This window comes from Podarcis gaigeae, assembly GCF_964106915.1.
Source record: "Podarcis gaigeae genome assembly, chromosome: 11".
Taxonomy (NCBI): domain Eukaryota; kingdom Metazoa; phylum Chordata; class Lepidosauria; order Squamata; family Lacertidae; genus Podarcis; species Podarcis gaigeae.
In genome coordinates this window covers 28,463,869-28,488,196 of record NC_139687.1, presented here as the reverse complement: position 1 = coordinate 28,488,196, position 24,328 = coordinate 28,463,869, and the positions used below count along the sequence as shown (strand labels likewise).

General features: G+C 38.6%; 1 protein-coding gene across 14 annotated transcripts in view; it reads right to left on the bottom strand.

Annotated features, from left to right (window-relative positions):
• MCTP1 (multiple C2 and transmembrane domain containing 1) overlaps positions 1 to 24,328 on the bottom strand; it is a 169,891-nt gene that overhangs the window by 64,736 nt on the left and 80,827 nt on the right. For 9 of the 14 annotated variants that reach the window (XM_083703130.1, XM_083703136.1, XM_083703138.1 and 6 more), the window contains 7 exons: positions 23,210 to 23,303; positions 8,997 to 9,099; positions 5,443 to 5,545; positions 5,009 to 5,110; positions 4,621 to 4,695; positions 2,991 to 3,110; positions 2,433 to 2,519 (listed from right to left, as the gene is read on the bottom strand). In XM_083703130.1, coding sequence (XP_083559256.1) covers positions 2,433 to 2,519; positions 2,991 to 3,110; positions 4,621 to 4,695; positions 5,009 to 5,110; positions 5,443 to 5,545; positions 8,997 to 9,099; positions 23,210 to 23,303 — 684 coding nt within the window. The remainder of the gene's footprint in view (positions 1 to 2,432; positions 2,520 to 2,990; positions 3,111 to 4,620; positions 4,696 to 5,008; positions 5,111 to 5,442; positions 5,546 to 8,996; positions 9,100 to 23,209; positions 23,304 to 24,328) is intronic. The other 5 variants (XM_083703137.1, XM_083703139.1, XM_083703140.1 and 2 more) reach the window with 1 other exon arrangement.

Sequence of the window (24,328 nt, the reverse complement as noted above, 5' to 3'; positions counted from 1 at the left end):
AATCTGCCTGTCAACTTATGTGTCTTTCACAAGACCCACTCAGCACTTCTGCCTAGACCAACACAGACAACCTACATATGACATCAGAGGCTGTGGAAGACAGATGGGCTGTGATATCTCCAATGCCACGCTGTGACATCACAGCAGATTACTTAATAGGTTCAAAAGAGGCAGGGCAGGAACAGGGATCAGAAGAGACTTTATTGAAGATTAAAAATACAGTCCATTGCACCGATGGACTTTAGCTTGTCAGTTCTGAAGCAACAGTGCCTGTAAAAGGACAGGCAGCATCTAAGAAAGAACAGGTCGTTACTCATTCATGTTCATTACACCTGAGGCACAAAGATGATCCTACAGTAGATCTTGAATAAGATTCTAAAGGGCATGTATAAACCATAAAAATATTTAGGATAGGTGGATATATTTGAGGAGCGGGGGAGGGGGAATACAATTTAATTTTCTTTCATAGTAGTTTTGTTTTGACTACAGCTTTCTCAAGAATGGTGGCTTTCTCAAGGCACGGCTTGCACCATTATTCATAGCCTCCATTGCTTGGTAAGTCCCCCCAAGACAGGGCCATTTGGGGGGCCCAGTGAAGGCACTCTGGCCAAGGACACCTCAGACCTGGTCCTGCGGAGAACAAGAGGGAGATGGCAGTCGCCTCTACTTCCTGCCTTTGGGCATCGCATGGGCATCTGCTTGCCCACTATTGGAAGCAAGATGCTAGAGGACATGACTGTGCTCTCATCTAGAAGGTCACTTTTGGGAGCGTCGTACAGATTTCAAAGTCAACTGCTTTTCTTAAAGTGAATTTAATCCCACCTAAACCCAGTTTTCTACAACATCAAAGACAGTGGGGAGGGATTCAACTGATGGTCCCTTTTTGCAACTGCTTGGCAGTCTTCTCTGTGCTGATCAATGAAGAGGGAGGAATCCAAAAGGATCCTGTGCTGCTGGTGTTTTCCCCTTGCTATTCGGGGCTAACAGAAGCTCCAGGCTGCTACAGCATGCAAGAGCTATCAATTTAATTCTACCCAGCACCCTCAATGCAGAACCACTCTGGAACAATGCTGCATTTGAAGTCATTAGGGAAAGATTAAAATGACACTTCCTCACTGCAGTCACTTGGAATTCTTCTCAATGCCAAGCAGCTAAAGGACTCATCTGGCCCAATGCATAGGTATCAATGCATTTGCCTGACTGTGCTATGTGCTGATGATGACCTGATTCTCTAGCCCCTGGTATTCAAAGCATGCTGCCTCTAATCATATGTACTGCTTTGGGCACATTTATGTGGAAAAGTAGCATACAAGTTTAAATAATAAAAATAAAATAAAGCCAATAATTGCCATGAGGGGTATATCCTGCAGAATAAAGTTTGTTCCTGTATCAACATATTGGTTCTGTTATTAAGCTACACCTTGTATTGTCTAAAGAAGTAATGTTACAGAAGCCATATGGTCACACCCTTTATTACTCCAGCTCAGGAGACCACAAGGGAGAGGATGCCCTATACGAGTGCTTCCCTTCATCAGGCAAAAGGAACATTGTGCCATTATGTCACAAGCACCTCCCAGAGCTAATGCAGGAAGTAAACACACAAAAGCAGCAGCATTTTGAGTAAAGTTATTACGCAATGGTTTCTGAAACTTATGTATACAGGCATAACCTTTTATCAAGGCTCCTGGAATGTCTCTTATCACATTTCTCAGATCTTAAAATTATCAGTTGTCTATCTATCTATCTATCTATTTATTTATTTATTTATTTAATTTCCGTTTCACCCTTCCTCCTAAAGGAGTCCAAGATGACTAACGTAAAGAAGTTGCAAGCTTTTGGGGCCTCTGTTTTTGTTCCTCAAAATGCTCCTATTTGGTGTCGTGGCAAGGAAGTGAAGACACAGAAGAAAAACGTCTATGTTAAGACATCTAGAAGAAAATTGTATTAAACTGACACACAGAAAATACTGGGTGGGAAATTCTTTTGGATGGAGGCAGATCTGGTGGATATGTATAACATAAACAACTGAGGATCCATTTCTCACACAATCAGATATTTCATCTAAGGCTGGCAGGTATGAATGGCTTAGGTTTAGAATCTCATACCCAAAGAATGACATATTAAAGGTCCTCAATGTTGGCATGGGACATGACTGCAAAGGAGTTGAACTTTGTTCCTACTGTGAAACAAGTGCTAATGGCATCACCCATCTGCAGCAACCACATTTGCCAGTGTTGTTAACTTGGGGTGACTGTAATAGCAGAGGGATGGGGAATATGTGATGGGGAATACACAGTTGTTCTATAATTTGTTATTAATTAGTTGAAAATTGGTCCCACCAGCATGTAAAATGGCAGTATGTGTGCCATACTGTCTTGCCACCAAGTACTAAGTCATCTTTTGCAAAGGGATCAAATACTTATTTCACTTACTATAATGCACATCCATCTCCGTCTTCTGTCTTCTGTGTTTCTGGGGGTTTTCCTGTTGTTATTCTGTCTCTCACAGCTACAATAAACCTACCATTAAAATTATGGACTGGTCATTTCTTCGTCAGAGGGCAAATGGGTAAATTTAGAAGGGGGTCAAATACCTTCCCCCCCTCACTGTATATGTGTATGCAAGTATGCCTATACAGAGCTTATTTAGGATCAATACACCTGCTTACATTTATAGATTATCATTGGGAGCATGGCTATGATGCCATGGTGAACTCAAGCACTTTGAAGTTTCCTATACCACTGGAAATTGGAGAGAAGAATGTACTGGCATCAAACTTCCTGGAGTTTTAAGGTTAGGGTATTAGAGGTCACTGATTGTAGAAGAAGGCCAATTCTAGGAAGCCCTGGATGTTCTAATATTGGCTTTAAACTACAGATTGATTATTAGGTATTGACTGTGATCTTTCATGTATGTCCTATTGATGAGACCATTACATTTATTTATTTTTTTTGTATACACATATATTAATATTAAGGTTAATATCATACCACAAAAGCAGCAAGACTCCTTGGTGGTGAATCCCAGTCAAAGCAACTGTTTATATAGTAGGCGGCATTTACAAGAACCATGACACAACGCTTCATTCGCATGAAGTTCCTTAGAAGAAGCTGGAGGAAAGAAACGTAGAATGTGTCGGCTCAGTTTGTGCATTTTAGCTATGAAAACGGCTCACAACACATTTCAACTGAAAATACTGTTCTGTACAGACAATATTTTGTATTGCAGTAAAGGGGAAAACTCATTATCTAGATATTTATCAGTATTATCAGTAGTTGTAGGCTTGCACTGTTCTGCTGTACAGAATGAAAATAATTTAAATGACAGTACAATTGTACCTACTGTTTCCTTCCCAATCTTTAAGCACGCTCTAAGAACTGAGATCCAGAGATTTAATATATCAACCTAGTTTTTTTTGCACTGGAGTTGGCTGAATCAATTTCTGATACTAAAGAGATGACTGCTGAGAAACCACGTATGCAGGTCTGAGTAATTATCTCTGAGGAAACTGAAGTAACTTTTCCCATGGAAGCACTACAATACGTTTCATGAAAAGGATGAACAAGTAGATTTTTAAGGAATTATGTTTTAAAACGAATAGTTGAGTACCACGAAGTTCATTTGGAGATGAACTCACTAACTTTTACGAAACTTACATTTTACAGTATTAGGTTATATTCACTAATTCAAGATCTCGGATATTTAAGAAAAGCACTTGCTCTAATGAGATTCTTATACTACAAACCAAGGTTTGATAATATTCATTGATTAGTAATAGTCATAAGTTCCTTGCTACTATTTTTCTGCACATGAGTCTAGCCATTTCTGAGCAGCACCTATACATCTGGAAGAATAGGTATTGTATACTCCCCCCCCCACCGCAAGGCACGCCTGCTTACTTTCTGATAATGGAAGTGTTATATTGCTGCTTATAAAATCTCTGTACTGATGATTTCATGCAATAATTAAAATACTAAAAAGCACACAAATAAGAGTCTACAAAGAAGAGTTGTTTAGTGTTTGACTCTTCAGAAGGAAACATGAACATCATGGCTGCAAGATTTTAAAAATTATTTAAGTTGAAAGCATTCGGTAGGACTGCACTTTTGAAAACAGTTATTTGCAGCAATTAGTTAGTAAACATACATGAAAAAGAAGAATCTTGTCAATCATGTTGCAGAATCAGAGGAATTTTATATATTTGCCTGAGTTAAGTTTCTAATAAGTACCTTAAAAGGAGAACTAAGAGAACAATAGGCTGATACATACCATAATCCAAAACAATATGGGAGTTCCTCCAGGTCAAAGTTGGCCACCAAAATTTATGCTAGACTAAGTTTACAGCCACCTGTACTATAACCTGATACATGGGGGCAGACTGACAACTTTAATTAGAGTTATCATGCACACATTTTACAAATAACTAAATCTGGCAGAAAGGGATTTAGAAGACTTAAAAATCTGCATTTGTGCAAATTTTATTTGATAACTCCAGATAAGGTTTTCAATATAAATGAAATGTGCTATTCTCTTAGCTATCAATGCTTGACAAAATACAGTCATAAGGTTTCACTTGATATTCTGTCTATTGGGAATAAATAATAGTTTCCAACTCTTTACCTGTTTAGAAATTCTGTTTTCTTCTTCAATATACTTCTGTTCTTTGGGCATTAACGTTCGGAAGCTGGCTTTCACCTATATATCAAAATATATTGTTTAGGAACTGAGAACTGCACAAATATATATAGAATCATCACTGTAGCATTTCAAAGTCATGGGGCCAAGACTATAATCCAGAAATGTGAGGCACAGAAACTTATGCTTGTGTATACATTAGCAGCAGTAGTAGCAAAGTGGGTGTCTCAGCCAGTGGCAGAAGAGCATTCTGCAGCATACATCAAGGTTTAGAGAAAATGAGGAATGACAGAAATTCTCTACAAATCAGGAACAAAAGCTTTCATGAAACTGAACTCTTTAGCAGTACAAAAAAGGCAAAGTTAAGACTTACAGCATTAAAAATCACATCTATTTCAAGATAGATGACCCCCTTTGTTGGCCCTGTCAGCTGCTTGTTTTTCAAGACGTAGGCTTTCTGTTCACCATTTTGAATCTGCGGGAAAAGGACATGACAGCCGTCTGTCTCGCAGTCTCCACTGAATACACTCCCTCAGTGACCTTTGACCCCCAGCTGCTGAAACTGACAGAGAACCCAAAACAACTGTGGCAATTCTGACAAGTACCTGTTCATTACCAGGACCAAGTCTGTCAGGAAAAATTAACTATCATGGGATTCAACATGGCCGTGAATTGAGTATGTTAAATTTTTTAGTGTTCTTATTACAGACCTTGGTTGAAAAATGACAGACAGCCCTGATTTTTTTTTTCCATGAGCATAAAAATATACAGAGCAGTGCATTAACCAAATAATAACAATAAACTTACAGACAACAATGGTATAGCCACTTTGCCCAGGAAGTCAGCACTCCGATCTCGGTCTTCGTCATAAACTGTCACTTCAAGAATTGAGTGGATATCCTTAATATTGCTATGAAAGGGATAGGGCAGAACAGAGGTAAGAAAGTCACCTAACTGAATCATTATCAATGCAAATGCATTAACAAGTTAGAGGAAAATGAAAAACTGTGTGAATTTTTAGAAGTGTGAACTAGAAAAAGGGAGTTAAAAAGAGGGCATGAGTTGAAATAGAAATGTCCAGGAATGCAACGCAGGCATGATACCGATCATTTCATGACTGGGCATGCATTATACAACCTACAAGAAGCACAAGAAAGCCTTTCATTAATACTTACCCTGATTTAGTGTACTGAATAAGTGATACGTTTGCAGAGTTAGAAAGTAAGATTGCAATCAAAAAGCACTTGAAATTTAAAATGGACATGACCAGATCCTTGGTGGGTTTCATATAGACACCCCCCCAAAAAAAACCCCAATCAAATTGTCGCCACCAGATTTAGAAGCCATTAAGATGTTTCCAGAGTTCTCATTTTCTCCATTCCTTAAACTGCTACAGAGTTTCAACTTTCTGGTATTAAATTGTATGTCAGCTAGGCTGCATTCAGATGTAAACATAAATCATGGTTTAGTAGGGAAAAAATGTTAGATCTAGCCTGCTACCAGGTTCACACACGTCCCCCTTCTCTTTGGTTGTTTAGCCTGTTGCACTCGGGCAAGTTACAGTATATGAAATCCTAAACTGTGTTTAGTCTTAATTACGATTAGTAAGAAAAAAACTTAGTTTCCTAAATACTAGAAGCTGGTTTGTTTTCATTAACTATAGCTAAGCTCGACCATAGCTTGTCCACATTCAGATGACATTGCAAGCCACAGTTAACCTAAGATGGAAGTAAATTCTCCTAAAGCCCGCATGGCTGTGCCAGAGGAGGGATGAAATATGCAAGCCTGAAGATTTGTAAGGTTCAGTCTTTCAACCTTTAAATATGGTTTAATTATGAGTTAGTTGGCATGCAGTGCTGAGCCAAACTATGGCTTAGCGTGAATGAGAGAGGGTCCCCAAAGAAGAGATTATGCCTGATGCAAGCCTCTTCTAGACCTCTTGCGGCTACGCTTCTTCTCCATACAAACCCCAAGAATAAGCTTTAGTTCCAAGATCATGGTTTGTCTAGAGAAGGCATGACCCCAAATTTGGATAACTAAGTCAAACAATGACTTAGCTTACACCATCAGGACCAGAGGAAGAACAAAGCAGCTGCATGGAATTTTCTTCCCAAGAGCAGGCATAGGCAAACTCGGCCCTCCAGATGTTTTGGGACTAACTCCCATCATCCCTGACCACTGGTCCTGTTAGCTAGGGATGATGGGAGCTGTAGTCCAAAACATCTGGAGGGCTGAGTTTGCCTATGCCTGCCCAAGAGCCTGCATGTTCACGCTAAACTATAGCTTGGCCCTTATGTCTAAACAAGCTCCATGTATACTTTTATAAATATTTAGCTGCTACTGATATTTACTTTGGAAAAACAATTAGCACTTCATATCCAGGTAATACATAGAGGAATGTGGCATAATCAACTTTGAAAAATATATACAAGTAAGGAGTGGGGCAAAAATCAAAGATTAAAGATGTGTGACTCATGATATACTGCATTCAAGATAATTTGCAATAGTTAACTGAGATGTTATATAATGAAATAATGGGGCTTGATTGTTGGAACTTTCGCATATAAACAAAATTCGCAATGAATGCAGCATATTTTGCAAATACACAGAATACTGAATGGGGATGCACCCCTTAATACACATCTCTTCACCCTGGAATTGAATACTTGGGGTGTATATTTTTTACTCACCTTATTTTTTTATTGTAAGGTGTTTTAGACAGTTTTAGTATTCTGTTTTAATGTTATACCCCGCCCTGGGACCTTAAGGGGAAGGGCAGATAATAAGCAAACAAACAAATAACAATAATGATAACAATTAAATTGATAGTTTATTGTTGTGTTTCTTCAATCTCACAAAGAAAGGGGGGGAAGGGGGTTAAATAGATCTTACAGGCTACATAGTAAGTATTAACTTGGTTCTTATAAAACCAAAAATGTAGAAGGAGACTGCCTAAACACACGTAAGACTAAAGCTTCCAGCTGGGAACATTTAGTGGATAGTGAAGCAGCAAAAACAAACAAACCTGAAACAGATTTACTTTCTCTTTGTGTTGTACTGCAATTGGAGCAGCCATAGAAAAAGAAGATGCTTGATTCTTTAATTTTTAAATGTTTCAAAATATTGCCACTGAGAAACTATTAAGTACTGAAGTAATTTTTCCATCACAAAGAATGTTTCATAAATAGAAGTTTCACAGAATTCTAAAGTTGTAATGCAACTCATCTAGCACAGCACCCCGATGCTAGAGAAAACCCCTTTGATTAGGGCTTTTAATCTAAAATATCATCTTCAATCCAACAGACTTTGGAGATCAGGAAATTACAAAAAGGAAAGGAATGAGCATAATTAATAAGAGGGGAAAACTAAGATCTTCCAGAAGAATAAGCCTCTTAATATTCTTTCCTGTATCCAGCTCCCATTCATTATGTGAATAATCATAGTAACAGAGCTGAGGGGTTGTGTGCCAACAATCTGCTGTTCAGCAGACTGTGTAGCTCAACCCTCTGTCACCAGGCAGGGTTTCACATGCTGTACTACTGAGCAGTGGCTTTCACCTATAATCACGACAGGCCTTCATTTCCCCCCCACAAACCACTGACTTAGTAGAGACAATGAGAATTTCATCCTGCTCACCTTTTAAAGTTAATAAACCAAATTCACACCTCCAGGATAAATGCACCAAGGAAAACAATATATAAAAGTTCCAATAATATTTCCATACTTCACTGCCACTTTATCCACTCTAACTTTTTGTTTACCTCTATGGTTCCTCCCCTCCCCTCTAAAATTAATTCAGAGGAATAATCTCAATATAATGAAGGAACCAACAGGTCTAGCATTCAAGATACTATTATGAGGGTCAACAAATCTTCAGGATTCTCAGACTCTGCCCTACAGTTCTAAATGCAAGAGAGGATCATTGTGAAAGAAAATCAGCATTATTCTGAGTCCAGTATTGGTGAGTTCGCTTACTCACATTTAAAGTTGAAATAACATGAATGGGGTTATATTGGACATCTTCCTCAGCATCAACTCGGTAGCAGCAGTATGGGTGGTCAGGAATATGGGTAAAACTGCCCAATAAATTCTAAAAATTATTGGAATGAACATTAAAAAGTTTCAGCCTAGTAGCTGCACAGCAGTATAATATAGTACCTTCAAAGTATATTGACATTTGGAGTATCATCACTCAGAAGGCAAAATCAAAGAGAGAAATTATCTACTTTATACTTCTGTTCGTTCCAATGAAATCTCTTGTTCCACTTAAGAAATCAAAGCAATTTAGCTTTATCTTGATAGCTTTGAAATGATTAGCCAGGTATACAAGTAAAATTCAAAAGCGAAACATTATGACTTACAATGTGAAGATCTTGTTCCATTCAGGATTAAGATTCTTGTACACCGTATGGGTCAGCAGTCTATCATTGTTCAACTCAACTACACAAAATGGATCACTTTTACCTGGGAAAAGACCATTTAACAATATTATGAATACTTTGCAACTTAAAATTATCTTCACATTCTATGTAAGGTAACTTGAATTACTTGAATTCACACTGTAACAATGAGAGCAACCTGCATGTTTACTCACTAATTCTGCAGTGGAACAAGACATACATAAGTTTTAGAGTGTCAAATGCTGATCAACGGATCAAAAATTATTTGGACAGCTAGAAAACTAAGGAAACAGGGCCTAGTTTTGATAACAAATCTGTATTGCACAATGCAGAGAGCAAGGTTTGGGCTTAATTTTGGAGCAATGAAATATGGTTGTGCTAGGGGGAAAAATAAAACATTAGTAAGTCTACCAGTTTTATTTCCCTTTGAAAATAACTAATTTCACCATTCATGTTGCCTTTAATTTAATTTAGGCTTCAATTCTACAAACATTTAAATTAATACTTACTAGAGAGTAAATCTCATTGAACTCTATATTGCCAAGTTAAGTGTTATAATTATCCAACGTAATATAACAATGTATTAATGCCAATTTCCACGTGCATTCATATTTCAGACAACACAGTGAATTTCCATCAAGGAAACTCTTCCCATTCAAAATACATTGCCAAACAGCCAATAGTCACGAGCTCAATTTTACCACATAAAACAGGTTGGCATAAATTGAAAGGGAGAGGGGGGGAAGAAGTGGTAAGACTATGCCCCTGATCTAATATTGATGGTAAAATGGTTGGGGGGGGGGGAACCCTGATGAATCTTGCAGCAATCCAGCAAATCTAATGCACAAGACAATTGTATTCCACAATAATTTCAATATTTTTGTAATGTAATGCCATGTATTACATGAACCCATAGATTCAGCAGTTCAAAGGGGCCAGATTAACAATATCAGTAAGGCATGCAATTTGTTTCAAACCTTAAACAAATGACAATTAAATCAATATTTAGCAAAGCTGTCCAGGAATCACATCTTCCAAACGGCAATATTGATTCAAACGCCATCACAGGTTAATGTGCACATTATGAATTTTAATGGCAAATAATAATTGTTTTAAATATGCAACATTACAACTGCAGTTGATGCTTTTATTTTGCAAAAAATATCATTTATCCCAAACTTGAAGAATGAATTCATCAACCACCTCTAGTGAAACAAAAGAAATTTAAAGTATAGCCATTACAATTTAAACAAACAATAAAATACACATAATCATAAATACCTAAAGACATCACCAGATAAAACCATTATTACAGGGGTCACAAACTTTTTCAGCAGGGGGCCAGTCCACTGTCCCTCAGACCTTGTGGGGGCTGGACTATTTTTTTTTGGGGGGGGGGAATGAATGAATTCCTATGCCCCACAAATAACCCAGAGATGCATTTTAAATAAAAGCACACATTCTACTCATGTATCCGGCCCCCGGGCCTTAGGTTGCCTACCCATGATTAAGAGCATCAACCAATTTATGATGACCAGTCAAACAACAGTGTAATCACTATATGACAAACCAACATGCACCTGGGAGAAAAGAAAGATCTTAACCTGGCATCAAAAATATGGTCATGATAGTACCAAGCAGGCCTCACTGAGGAAAGTATTCCATAACCAGGGGGCCAAAACCAAAAAGGCCCTCTCCCTTTTCCACAACCTTCAAACCTCTCTCAGAGGGGGAACCTGGAGAAGTGCTGGTCTTGAACAAACAACAAAGGCCAGTACGGCCCCCTCCCATGAGTGTTACATTCCAGGGCCCCGCTCACATAAGTGAAATCAGGTAAAGTGTGGAGGGTATGTGGCGAGGGGGGGGAGAGAGAGAGACTCAGCCTGGAAATCACTCAGGGCCGCTGACCGACCTATCCCAAGCCTTCCTGCTTGCCTGAGGGGAGCTAGTGTCCAGAGTAGCAACAGCTGGCCATGGAGGGTGAGGGTCAAGAAAGGTGTCCAGAAGAATTGGTGCCAGGATAGGGGCACAGAGGTGAGGAGAAGGCGGCTGTCTTCCCTCGCTCAAGCAGTAGTCCCAAGCAAGGGAAAGCCTATTTATTTATTTATTTATTTGTTTGCAAAAATGCAGTTGCACATAGGGGATGTTTGCCTATATGCTTGTAGTAATAAGTCTAAGTCCAAAGTTCATCTTTTTACTACAACTAAAATTTGTTTTATAATTAACCCTCAGCAGCTAATGTTAAGGTCACAAATAATTTTAACATATAATAATAGCATTACCATTACGAAAATACTCTTCACTGTGTTGATTTAATCTGGCAACACACAAATTCATGCGTTCCAAATACATAATCACATCAATTTAGCTTCCTAACGGTGCATAGACAAGACAAGAGAATTAATATTATAGGCTAATAATTTTAACATGCAAAATATAAAGGTAAAGGTAAAGGTATCCCTGCCCGTACGGGCCAGTCATGTCCGACTCTAGGGTTGTGCGCCCATCTCACTTAAGAGGCCGGGGGCCAGCGCTGTCTGGAGACACTTCCGGGTCACGTGGCCAGCGTGACGAAGCTGCTCTGGCGAGCCAGCACCAGTGCAGCACACGGAAACATCGTTTACCTTTCCGCTATAAAGCGGTACCTATTTATCTACTTGCACTTAGGGGTGCTTTCGAACTGCTAGGTGGGCAGGAGCTGGGACCGAACGACGGGAACTCACCCCGCCGCGGGGATTCGAACCGCCAACCATGCGATCGGCAAGTCCTAGGCACTGTGGTTTTACCCACAGCGCCATCCGCGTCCCCTATGCAATATATAGGTATGATCAAATAAGGGTGCACAATAGGCATATCAATAATGCAGCGGCTTAATGTCTAAGGTCTTCCACCACGTGAAAATGATGAGTATTTATTACAAGCCTTAAAACAATATTAGATTTGCACAAAATCACTTCCATGTCTCTCATTATGTGGGTGGGTGGGTGGGATGGCTGGTTTGCTCTTCTTCTATTTTTATTATGTATTTTGGTTTTTTTATATTGTCTTTTAATATTCTGAACCACCCTGAATGAAGGGTGGTATATATATTTTATAAATAATAATAGTAAGTATATTTTCTGAAAAAATGGATATAAATATCTAGTTATTTTAAAAATGATCCCACAAACATTAGCTAAACCTAAGACGTATGTATAGCAAAAGACCTCAAAACCCTTAATCTTGACACTCTAGGATTTGATCTTCAGAAAAATTATTCACATCTGTTTAAAAAGATACACACTGCTCCAGTGCTGTTCAAAACAAAGCTTTGTGAATTCTCAGGTCTGACCGACAATTAACAAAAATCAGACAAGGCCTTTTTGGTGGTTGCTTTGCAGCTATGGAACTCCCTTCATGGGGAGCTCCTTAAAGCTCTCTATCTGCATTTAAATGTACTTTCAAAGCATCCTCTCATTTGGGGGAAAGTTTCCTCTTTTCAAGTCAAATGTGACTGTACTGGACTTTATAGGCAATTGTCCACTTATATCTGAATTAGATAGTGCTATGTTTACTATTCCTCAATGCCATTTAACAGTAAGTCCAGATTGGCCACCATTTTGGCTGTTTCAACGTCAAATTGTCCTAAGGTACTAGCTTTTACCGTATTTGGAAACTTTACTTCTTTGTTGTGACTGCAACATGTATGTACCTTCTATGTGAACATAGGATCTTTCCTTGGTGACCACATGTTGAACTTCAACCCAGAGAAGAGACTCTGATTAAGTGCTTTGTGTGTGACATATGGAAAGAAGTGATCCTTCATGTACCCTGGTATCACGTCATGAAGAGATTTAAAAGATCAACACTAGCACCTTGAAATGGGCATAGGAATGGAAGAGACGTCATTCCGGCAACTCCTGCAGCCAAGCTGATGACAAATGTATTGCTTTGCTTTTCTGTGCACCACATCAGCGAGGCCAATAGTGGGGTCTTGCCATCTAGGTAGCCCAAGACCTTCATATGTACTACACAGGCTTATGCCCTGGAGAGGTCACTTCGGTGCTGCTAATACAGCAGAAAGAACATTGGAGGCAGCAGTTACAAGTTTCTGGTCTCTTCGGCCACAGCAAGCGTTGTGATTCTCCAGGGGTTTAACTTCACCTCTGGAGGGGAGCTCCATTGTCTTGAGACAAATGGATGCCAACAACAACATTGCATCTGAGTGCATTCCAAACTGTAGTTTCCTAATTTAGGATGCTGCTTATACCAAGTCAAGGCCATTGGACTATCCAGTGATTGGCAGCAGCTCTAGAAGACTAGGAGTCTGTCTCATCTGAATTTGCCTTCAAAGGTAGCCCCACGTGTAATGCATTGCAGTAATATAATCTGCATAAGGTAGCAAGTGAAATAGGGCATGTGAGAAAGGACCAGAGCATTATCCAATTTTCACTAAAAGGAAGAAGCATAATTTTGCAGCGCTATATGCAAAGGGAAGAAGAAATATAGGTTGGCCACAAATTGCATATGGGAAATAAAAAAGGGAGAGGAAGAAGAAAACTGAGGCTCTGTACCTGTTAAATTGAGTGGATGGAGAATGTATAAGGAGAGGAGGTCTTGGGAAGGAAGATAAGATGTTCTGTCTTTGAAGTATTACAGTTAAAATGACAGAAGCATCCAAGTGACAATACGAGACAGGCAGCTGTAGATGTGCGATTGGATGCAGGAATAAAGTTCTGGAATACAGTGGTACCTCAGGTTTCAAACGCTTTGGGTTACAAACACTTTGGGTTACAAACTCCGCTAACCCGAAAGTAGTAACTCGGGTTGAGAACTTTGCCCCAGGATGAGAATGAAAATCATGTGGCGGCGGTGCGGTGGCAGCGAAGGCCCCATTAGCGAAAGCGCGCCTCAGGTTAAGAACGGTTTCGGGTTACGAACGGATCTCCGGAACGAATTAAGTTCATAACCCAAGGTACCGCCGTACACGAATTGCTGGGTGTCATCAGATTATTGTGTGGTACTTAAAGCAACAGGCAATGTCCACTGGTCTTCTTTAGAAGAGGGTCAAACACAACCACTGAGGGACTCCCAACAGACAAAAGGAGGACAGAGGAAGGATATACCTTTGGATCTGGCAGTGGGTGCTCAGTGTCTATCCCTGGGCAGCTAGAATGGAACGCACATGGCCAGGCAGCAACTGGGGGAATTCCTCCAAGCCGCCTGGGTAATTGGCTCCAGTTCCCGCCAGCAGCTGCATTTCAAATTGGCCAACGAGTGGCCTCTTCCTGTGTGAGAGGCAGGAAGGGAAGATACCTAGAATGGGAGGCTGGGAGAAGAAAGGGAAGTTCACAGGTGAGGGCTGGGATGATCCTCCCCCTTTCTGTGTGAGACAAGGGTTAAGATTTACCCTTGAATTTTCTTCTCTAGTTTTTTTTTCTATTTAAATTAGTTTTTTACTGCATAGTTTTATGAAAAAGCTGCAATAAAAACGAAAGCAGGAAGCTAACGGAATTATGGGAGCTGACTGCTTCCCTCAAGTTCTATTCCTGGCTTCAACCACAAAGTGGCACTGTTACCCAACCCAGCATGATAACCATCACAGGCAATGGGAGAATGCAACTACCTGGAGCTTTTAGAAGCAAAGAACTAGAGGGCTGAGGTTCACAGACATGAGTGTTGCAAGAAGATAAAAGTTAACTGTTGATGTGGAGACTTGCCATAAGTAGCAGAAAGAGAACGAAAGGCGTTTGCAGAATTGAGGAAGTGTGATTGACCAAGCATCCAAGACAAACAAGATGCATGAGGGAAATGTAGGCATTAGGAACATATTTTTGTGGCGTTGACTGGATTGTGGAATATCTGAGCCACTGATGAAGAAACAAAAGTGCACATGAAGCTCTTGACCTCGCTATCTTGGTCATCACAGGGGTCACTAAATAGGACGCACTGAAGTGATTGAGGCAACAGGTTGTCCTTTCTTGTTTAATTGTAACTTATAAACATAAAAGAATTGTGCCACATAACTGCCACTCTAGTACCAAGGTTTTCCTTGCCAATAAGCCCCCACTTTTTTTAAAAAAAAAAGCTTAATACTGCCACACCACCTTAAAAAAAATAAATCTCATTCTACACTTACAATGTTTTCCACTTATATTTATATACATAGGCAGACATTTCCACTTTTTCATATGCAACTCCTTTTGAAGATGGCGGAATTCAGATATGCAGCTCAAAGCAACAAATGATAGATCAGGGCGAAGGAAAAGAAATCCACCCTGAGGAAGCAAAGGATTACACTGGACAAAAGAAGAGTTCAAGTAACAGGAGATCTGCCAACTGATTTCATTGATTCCAGGGGATTGAGGCATGAGCGTAGGTATTTCTAAGTGAATCACAGGTTCTGTGCCTTGGTAATATCTAGCTGACCTACTTTTTCTGCATTCTTCAAAACTGCAAGAGGGCTAGCAGACAGGTATGGAAGACACCCTAAGGGATGGGTTGCCCTACTTGTGTGAATATATGCAAAAAATCTACTGCTCCATTTCAGATATTAAAGAAAGCATTTACAGATAATGGGAGCTTCTAATAATACATTTGGGCAGTTCCTAACACAAACAGGCTAGGAGTTTTCCATTCAACATATGTAGTCAACAACAGTGTTTAAAACAAGTATGCATCTTGTTAGCTTTACATTTTCAGATATTAACCACAAAGTATTGATTGCTTTCAACAACTTGATCATATCTCAGCCATCTTAATATCCCAAGTGTTCTTCATACTGAAAAAGAAGGCAAAGCAAAGGGCAGCATAAGGTAAAAACTAGGAAAATGAACTGTTCTTAGTAACATAAATGCCCAGGTGTTGTGACTCTGCTTTCCGACAGACATTAAAAGCCAGAGGAGTCTGCAGTGGAGGCCTCTTCAATAATTTTTGGAAGCCACTTTCTGGAGACAGGGCCTTCTCAGTCATTGCCCCCTGCTTATGGAATTATCTCTCCAGGAAGGCTTGCCTGGTATCTATGTCAATTTCATTTTGGCATTAGTTAAAAAACCTTTTCATTTCCCCAAAACGTGTAACCTATGAGATATTTTATGCAGTTGTTTTTTAGTTTTGTTCTTTTATTATTTTTTTGTATCTTTTAAATGTAAACCAACCTGAAAACTTTTACTGAAGCATTGCTTACCAGTTAAAAAAAATCTATCTGTCTGAAACACAGTCAGGAACACTCCTGGAACATCAAAGTCCATGTATTGCCAAAGTCCTCTCCAGAAAGAGGACTGTTAAGATTTTTCTAGTGAAAATTCATAACTCCCTTCAGAACCCCACACTCATACACAATAATACTCACTCTTTGTAGACCCCTTCCAGTTGAGATGATGTGCAATGCAGTATGAAATCATTCAATAGTGACTGAATGAGTTGCCTTTTAAATTTCCTCATTCTTAGACAAGGTGCAGGATTTCAGGAGTCATCAAGTCTACACCAGACTCAAATAAACTATGGCTTTTGTTTGAGCAATGTTTACACTAGTCAAGGAGCTACTGCATTTCTGCAGAATTAGCTCACAACCTTGGTAGCTACAAACTTGTTCACTGCTAACTGCCAAATCTCCATCCAAAACCTTCTCACCTGCCACTTCTGGTGTTTTGTCTGATGCCTGCTGGCTCTCCCACCCAGCTAGAACAGCACACTACCCTTGTAACAGAAATTAATACTGGGCTGCTGTTTTTTGTTTGAGACAAATTACACTACTGTTATGCAGGACTCATCAACAATAGCGTAAATGAAAGTCAAAAGTATGATACTAAGCAGTAAGAACATTCAGTTTTCCGGGAATTTTACTTGCATTCAGGATGACTGCATCTTTCATGCTACATTCCCTTTGGCCTCTAACATGAAGCATTGAAACATCAAGGATAATAAATCCAAGAACAGTAAGCCGTCAAGCAAATTCCATCTTTTATCCAGGAAAATCCCAAACCTTGTGCAATTAAGAAAATGGGGGGAAATGCAAGCAAATATATCTTTGATTGCTTTTTAAAAAGCCTACATTAATGTTGAAATGCATGACATCATATCTCGTTTGCCTTTTAGCTAATATTTATCATACCATTCTGTGAAAAATTAGAAGCCAAGATAAATGGCTCAATTAATTGTACAGAGGTAACCTTCTTTGAGCTGAACCAGAGCTGTGAGCTCTTTATTAAAAACACTATTCTATAGTCCATAACCTTGTTCCTTGACTCCTCTCTAGTTTCCAATTTAAACAAGTCCCCGTGCGGCCCGTTCTAAAGGGCTTTGTCTCCCTGTCATTGTTAAGAGAGCCGAGGCATCCTGGAAGTGTGAAATCAGACCTCATGAGCTGAACGGTTCCCCAGGGAACGCTGGACCGCGCAGAAGGTCAAAGTCATGGGCCGGACCATCTGAAAGCGCCCTGATCACCAGTCTGTGACACAGCAAGCAGGGGGAGTGAGTGTGTGAGGAGACTATAATTGAACACATCTTAATTAAAACCCACAGATAGCAAAAAATAATAATAAACTGTTTCCCAGGCAGCCTGTCAAATGCAACTTAGATTTAACTTCACTAATGAGACCGGGTTATCCTTATTTCTTAAGAAAAATAAGATTCGCTTAACATTGGATACAAGATTCAGCATAACTTTTACTGTTATTTCTTAATTTTCTGTCAGAAGTACTAGTTTTTAAAAAAAACAAATAAATAATGACAACACCTGATGAAAAAAATCTACATCTTATTAAACAAACAAACTCCCACTGGAGGGCTAGAGAATTATTTCACATCAGAATACCGTTGTCCTAAGGTGGTTTGTGCCAACTTTATAGAAAGGCAAGTTCCACATTCTCTCATTTAATAACACCCTGCTTTAGGATTATCAATGTAAATTTATCTGAATAAACTATAACCATTTTTTCACTCTCTTGCCATATTACCCAATGAATAATGTTCATTCATTTTGTATTGTTCTCCTTATCAAGAATCTCTCTGCTGCCAACAAGTTGGTAGGTGTGCCAAAAAAAAAAAAAAAAAAAAGGATTTGCATATGTTGGCAATCTGCATTTAATAGTTATTGGCATGATTGTACTAGCTACCAAGGTGGGGGAAGTGATGCATTTATCCCAAAATAATTTTCTAATTCTTTATCTCACAAGATGAGAAAAGGTTAAAATACTTCCTCAAATACCACAACCTGTTTAAGGACCATGAGATTTGAAGGTAAGATGACCATAGGGTCCTTTCACTGAATATTTTCATGACTTTGGGGGACTAGAATTCTCTTGTTTTCAACATCCCAGTCCTATGAGTCTCTGGATCTGTAGTGGAACCATGAGATGTCTATGCCATTACAATTAAAACATTCATTAAAATGCCTTAAAACTAGCCAACTTCCACAGAACAGAGGCACAGAATCATGTTTTAGCAGTGGAACTATAAGAGGTTGGAAAGATCTAAAACAAAATTCCAATGTTTTGCTGCTATGCCTATACTGAAGATGGAGCTTGGTGCTAGTGATGAACCACTCCCTTGTATCACCTAATCCTACATGCCTTTGTTTAAGTACAGCAAGTGAATGATCAAATCACTGAAATAATATATTCTGTTTCTTAAGTTTGAGTCAAACACAGACAGAAATATCCACAGTATATAACATGTCTTTCACACGATACATACTGGCCCACCCTTCAACTTTGAAAACAACTTTGTGAGCTGTTTTGTGACTATTTATATTTAAATGGTCACAAAATTATATCTAAATAGTCACAAAATTCCTGATGGAACATCTCCATCCCCATCGCTCAGCCTGGATGCTGAGGTCCTCCAAGGGTCTTCTGGTGGTTCCCTCACTGTGAGAAGTGAAGTTACAGGGAACCAGGCAGAGGGCCTTCTCAGTAGTGGTGCCTTCCCTGTGGAATGCCCTCCGATGCCCTCAGATGTCAAGAAGAAAAAAACTACACAACTTTTAGAAGACATCTGAAGGCAGCCCTGTATCAGGATGTTTTAAATGTTTGACGTTTTACTATGTTTTTATATGTGCTGCAAGCCGCTGAGAATGGCTGGAGAAACCAAGCCAAATGGGTGGGGTATAAATAATAAATAATAATAATAATAATAATAATAATAATAATAATAATAATAAAACAACAACAATAACAATAATGGCAGCATTTAAAAGAATACTATAACCAAGAGCAAGGTGCTCTATTGCATGGTATTTCCATCTGCTAAAAATGTGCATGAATAACTACAAGGGCATGGTTTTTGTAAGATACAGTGAAAACCTAGGGCTGGTGATAGTATTTGCAAATGGAAACTCACTGAGAACTGAGAATGCACACTTTTCAACTCCTCTGCTCCACTGCCTGAGCAGCTTCCCCCTTCTGGCATTAAAACATAGTTTCACATTACATATGAACCAATGCAGTCCAGGTTCTTCATAGCTTTGGCTTGGATCCAGAGATACGTTCTGCTAGCGAGAAGTCTTTTCTGCTGATTGAAGAGCTGATTCCAACCTGTGTGATTCCAACCTGGTGCTGTGTGAACAGCAACTCCTCCTAATTCAGGAAAGTGATTTTATTCATGTAAGCTCTTCTGTGAAATTTTGCTGTCACCCACCCCCAATTTTTATATGTGTTAGCCTGTATCTTCCTTAATCACCACGTTCACTGTAACGCAACTCCAAAACACTGTGGTACTGCACTGCTAAAGGTTTGCTGTTAGTAACTGCATGAGAGTTCACAAAGTCCCTGTGGTTTGCTTCCCCTGAACCATGAAGCGTAACCCAAGAACAAACCTTGGTTACAGCTCATGGTTTATCTGGACAAACCATGAACCAGGTTCAGCCAAACCATAGCTTGATGGTGGGTAGCACAGCTAAAGCAGAACCAGGGTAGGATTGCTGGATCCATGATCTTTGCACCGGAAGCTTGCAAGTTTGCTTGTTCATGATAAGCCATACTTTGAGCCATTTTATTCTCCTCAGCCATTCTTCCAAATGAAATAATGACCCCGTATAATCCCTTAAAAGCTTTATCCACATACGGAGACTGTGAAAGTCTGTATTACTTGATTAAAAATTCAATTTATTGTTGTAGTTTAATGCTGAGTAACTAGTCAATGAATCTTTTAAATATGCCTATTACATTTAAGCACACTACCCAATACTCTTCTACTGAAAGCAACATTTTAGTAACAGTGAACTGGAGCAACTGGCTCTAGTAATATTCAGCTAACTAAGGGTGTGTGCTTTGTGGAAAGGAGAAGACTGGACCATTTCAGTTATAATTTGTGTTTTTTATTCACTCATTTAGAAAATATAACTGTGACAAAAGTGTACACTTTGAAATGCTTCTCCCCCTGCTAAAAAAAAAAAAGCTTAATAAAGTATCTTTTAAAATCCTCCTCTTTGCTTACTGAGAGAATATTCAGCAAAAATGAATCAAATTTTACCTTTGCCATTACTTTTTATTTTCAGGCATTTAATATGATAGTCTATCCCAAGGCAAAATTATGCAATTTGTAGGTTAATATTTTGGCTCTTAAATACTGGAAAAACTTGAAATTATTATTATTTGGTAAAAAACATGTTTACTGGGAAGCAAGGTCCTCCGATATATTTATTACATTTTATATCCTGTCTTTCTTCCATTATGGAACTCAAGGCAGCATACATGAAATTCCCAACCAGGAACTGACCCAGACTTACTCCCATGTAAGTTATCACAGAACTGCAGCCTATTTCATACATACAACTATATTATTTATTATCATGCGTCAACATTTATTTATGTACACCTCTGCATATACTCTTTTTATGTTTGTCTGCGAAATACTTGTATAGAAAGACTGGAAACAGAACCAAAACAGCACCATTGCCTATGCAATACTTGTTTGCATAGAAGCATTGCCAATCTACTCAATATAAGATGAAGCATTAAAACTGTGTAAGACTCAACACTTGCAGGTGTAAACATAAAACACTGAAACCAATCTAATAACATAAACTAACACATAATCAATTTATTGCAAGTATTATTCAAACCTGAATTTGAAAGCACACGAAAGGTCCTTCCGATGCTTTCTGCCTCATACCAAATGTGATAATTTGGAATTCAATGCTTTATGGAACACAAAACAAAATATGAGAAGAAAAAAATGCTGCATCTTGAAATATGATTTTTCTGTCTATTTCTATTGTGTATATCAGGTGATGTATGGAGGTTATTTGTCAAATAACCAAGCTGGAAGATTTTCTGCTAGCAGAACACATGCTAGAATGGTTATGTATGCACCCCCAATGTTTCTACATTTGTGATGTAAAATGCTTAGTTACATAAGGATGATTTTTGCATATTGGCGCTAAAGACAAAAGGTAAGCAATGTGACCATTCCATTACCAAACCTAGCTAAAACCAAAACACTTAGAAATACACAATTCATACTACACACCATGAAGAAGCTAGGGATTCCTGCACACACAGAAGAGCTGTCCAGCATGCAGAAATACACCTTGTAATGTACTGCATAGATAATAGTAGAGAATCACACAGATTTTTTTTTGGGGGGGGGGAATCCCACTGCTCATCCTTGAAATGGGCAAGATCCCATCAGTGAAGAAGCAGGCAACTGCAACAGACTAACCTCCACTTGACTCAGTAATGGAAGACCACCTGCTTCCACCATCACATGCAATATTTCTACCTACCTTTCTGCACCAGAAAGCCCTTAACCTAACTTACAGTTGACTGCAACAAATCTTAAAACGTAAAGCCACAAATAACTAATGATGATATTACTATCATTACATTCTCAGCCCAAGAAGGGGCAGTAGACACAATCTACCCTGTGAGGATGCAGGCAGACAAAGGCAACCCCCAAAGCTTACTCCTCCTGGCAGACTTTCCCCACTGCCATACAACCAATGAACATTGTGGGAAGGAGACAAAGACAACTTCAAGGCCTGCTCAAGTCAATTTGTTTTTAGTATTTTAAAACTGCAGACTGCCTTGGCAGAAAGGTGCCATAAATCCATCCATCCATCCAATGGGTATGTAGATGTGGAATCAGCTGTTAAACCACTAAAGAAGGCCCATGAAGAAAATGTGTGCTAAAAATTTTGGCAAGTAGGTGTATCTCTGGACAAATGTAAAGATACATGATGCTTGCAACTTCGTAAGAAGATTTACGATTCAGCAATCCTGCAGAACCCAAAGAGGTCTGTGTCTTGTCAACACAGATGAGAAACCACCAGAGAACTCCACATGTGCCACCTTGAAGAAAGGAGGCAGAGAAATGTAATAAAATAAAATAAATAAATATGGCAACAGGCATGATGATGCTATCCAGAGTGCTGATGCAAATATCCTACATTTTCAGAGGAACATCCATCAGAAACATACTATTCTGAAGCTGTATTTTAAGCCCTCCTCTGCTTTACAATTTTTTAAAATACTGTTTTTGACTAACATATGAACTTGCCCTGCCATGAACAAGTGAATTTTATCTTGCAAAATACTGGACTCCATTTTGTTTTACTATTCTGTATCTGCTGTAGCCCACTGGGAATGAAGCTTAACAACACGAAACCTTTTGGAGGGGCTGTGATGCATTGTTTCATTAAAATCCTTTTCCATTACTATTTTCAGTAAGGTTCTGAGCTGTACAAAGTCCAAACTAAGGATGGGCAAATATGTTAATTTTGATTTCTCAATTTTCTAATCTTAAATTCAGTTTCCACATTAGTTTGCAATTTTTTAATTAAAGGTGCTTACGGAAATTCACCAGAAATTTATTCTAAAACACACATTTTTGTAAAGCAAATTCGCCTAATAAAAGGTGGTTTGTGTTATTTTTCACTAATATATGCATTTATAAGCACGCTTTACCCTAGTATGTGTACACATTTAACTAGAGAACTACATTCAAAAACTCAAAGACATGCATATTTCAAATGATTACTGTTTCAATTCACATACGGTTTGGGAAAGCATTAAAAAGCTGAAACGAATTTGCACACAGGCACAAATATGAGAAGATAGAGTTCATTTGCAAAGATCCTAGCAAACTTAAGTTTTCTACCCTATCGGGAGTGCTAGTTTTGAAAAAGGCTATAAACCAGACCAGAAATGCTTCAATAGGATAACTATCACCACAAAAATTGAAGTAGTTCTTGCCTGTAACGTCAGCTGCCATCAAACCTTCTGCTCTGATAACCTTCACCTGGAGAAATCCCACATCCTTCATGTTATGAAACATCCGCACTAGACTCTAGAACACACACAAAAAAACTATGAAGTTAGGAAGAGCTTGCAAAGGGAGGGAAAACAGGCAAATGCGATTCCGTCTTCTATCACATTTTATAATGGTTGTTTGATTATTCTTAAATCTTATTCTTGGAAATCAACTATGTGTTTTCAGTACTGTATAGTTTCTACTCAGTGTAGGAAATATCTATTTCCATTCCCAGTATTTGATTTTTAAAGATCTAAACCACAGCACTCATCTTTCAGCTTCATGTTAGTGCATTATTTATTCTGAATATATCAATATTTAATTGTAATAAATAGTGCACCAAAATGATGCTGAAAGAGAATGCCCCAAGTCACAACGCATCAAAAGATATTTCTGTATACCCTAAGACAGAGGTATATCCAGTTCTAGAGATGCAGTTCAGAAGCCCATGTTTAAATGGCAAATGACTGCTGGTTTTAGGGGATACCTTAAACAAGACTAGAGCTATCTTTAAGCAGCTAGAGAAAGCAGATCCCTTCACAACAGCTTCCATATCTCTTGGCAAAAATATCACTAATGCATTCAACAACTTGTATTTAACCTATAAATAGACATAGGGAGAAAAAACGAGCAACTTTTTCAAAAAAAAATCATAAATTTTGTGCACATTAATTTCTCATACAGTTTTTGTATAAAACTATGTATTAGATAAAGAAAACTATATAATAGCTGATCATTCTTCCAAAAGCAACATCATGTTTTATAACAAACTTTTATTTTTTCCCAAAACAAGACGTGTGCATATATGTATATTATGTATATATAAAACCCAAGCCGGATATATCAAGAATAAACAGGATTTCTTTATGTTTTAATGTGTCAACTTAAAGCAAAGTTGGATTTAATAGAAGTAGACATTACTTTTCCTTTCTACTATGTTGCTGCTTAATGGATAATCATTAGTGGTATATTGCTCAAGAAAAAAGGAATATTTTCTGCTTGAAATATCAACTATTAAAGTGTTAGACAAACATTTTTACCAATAAGAGTCAGACACAAAG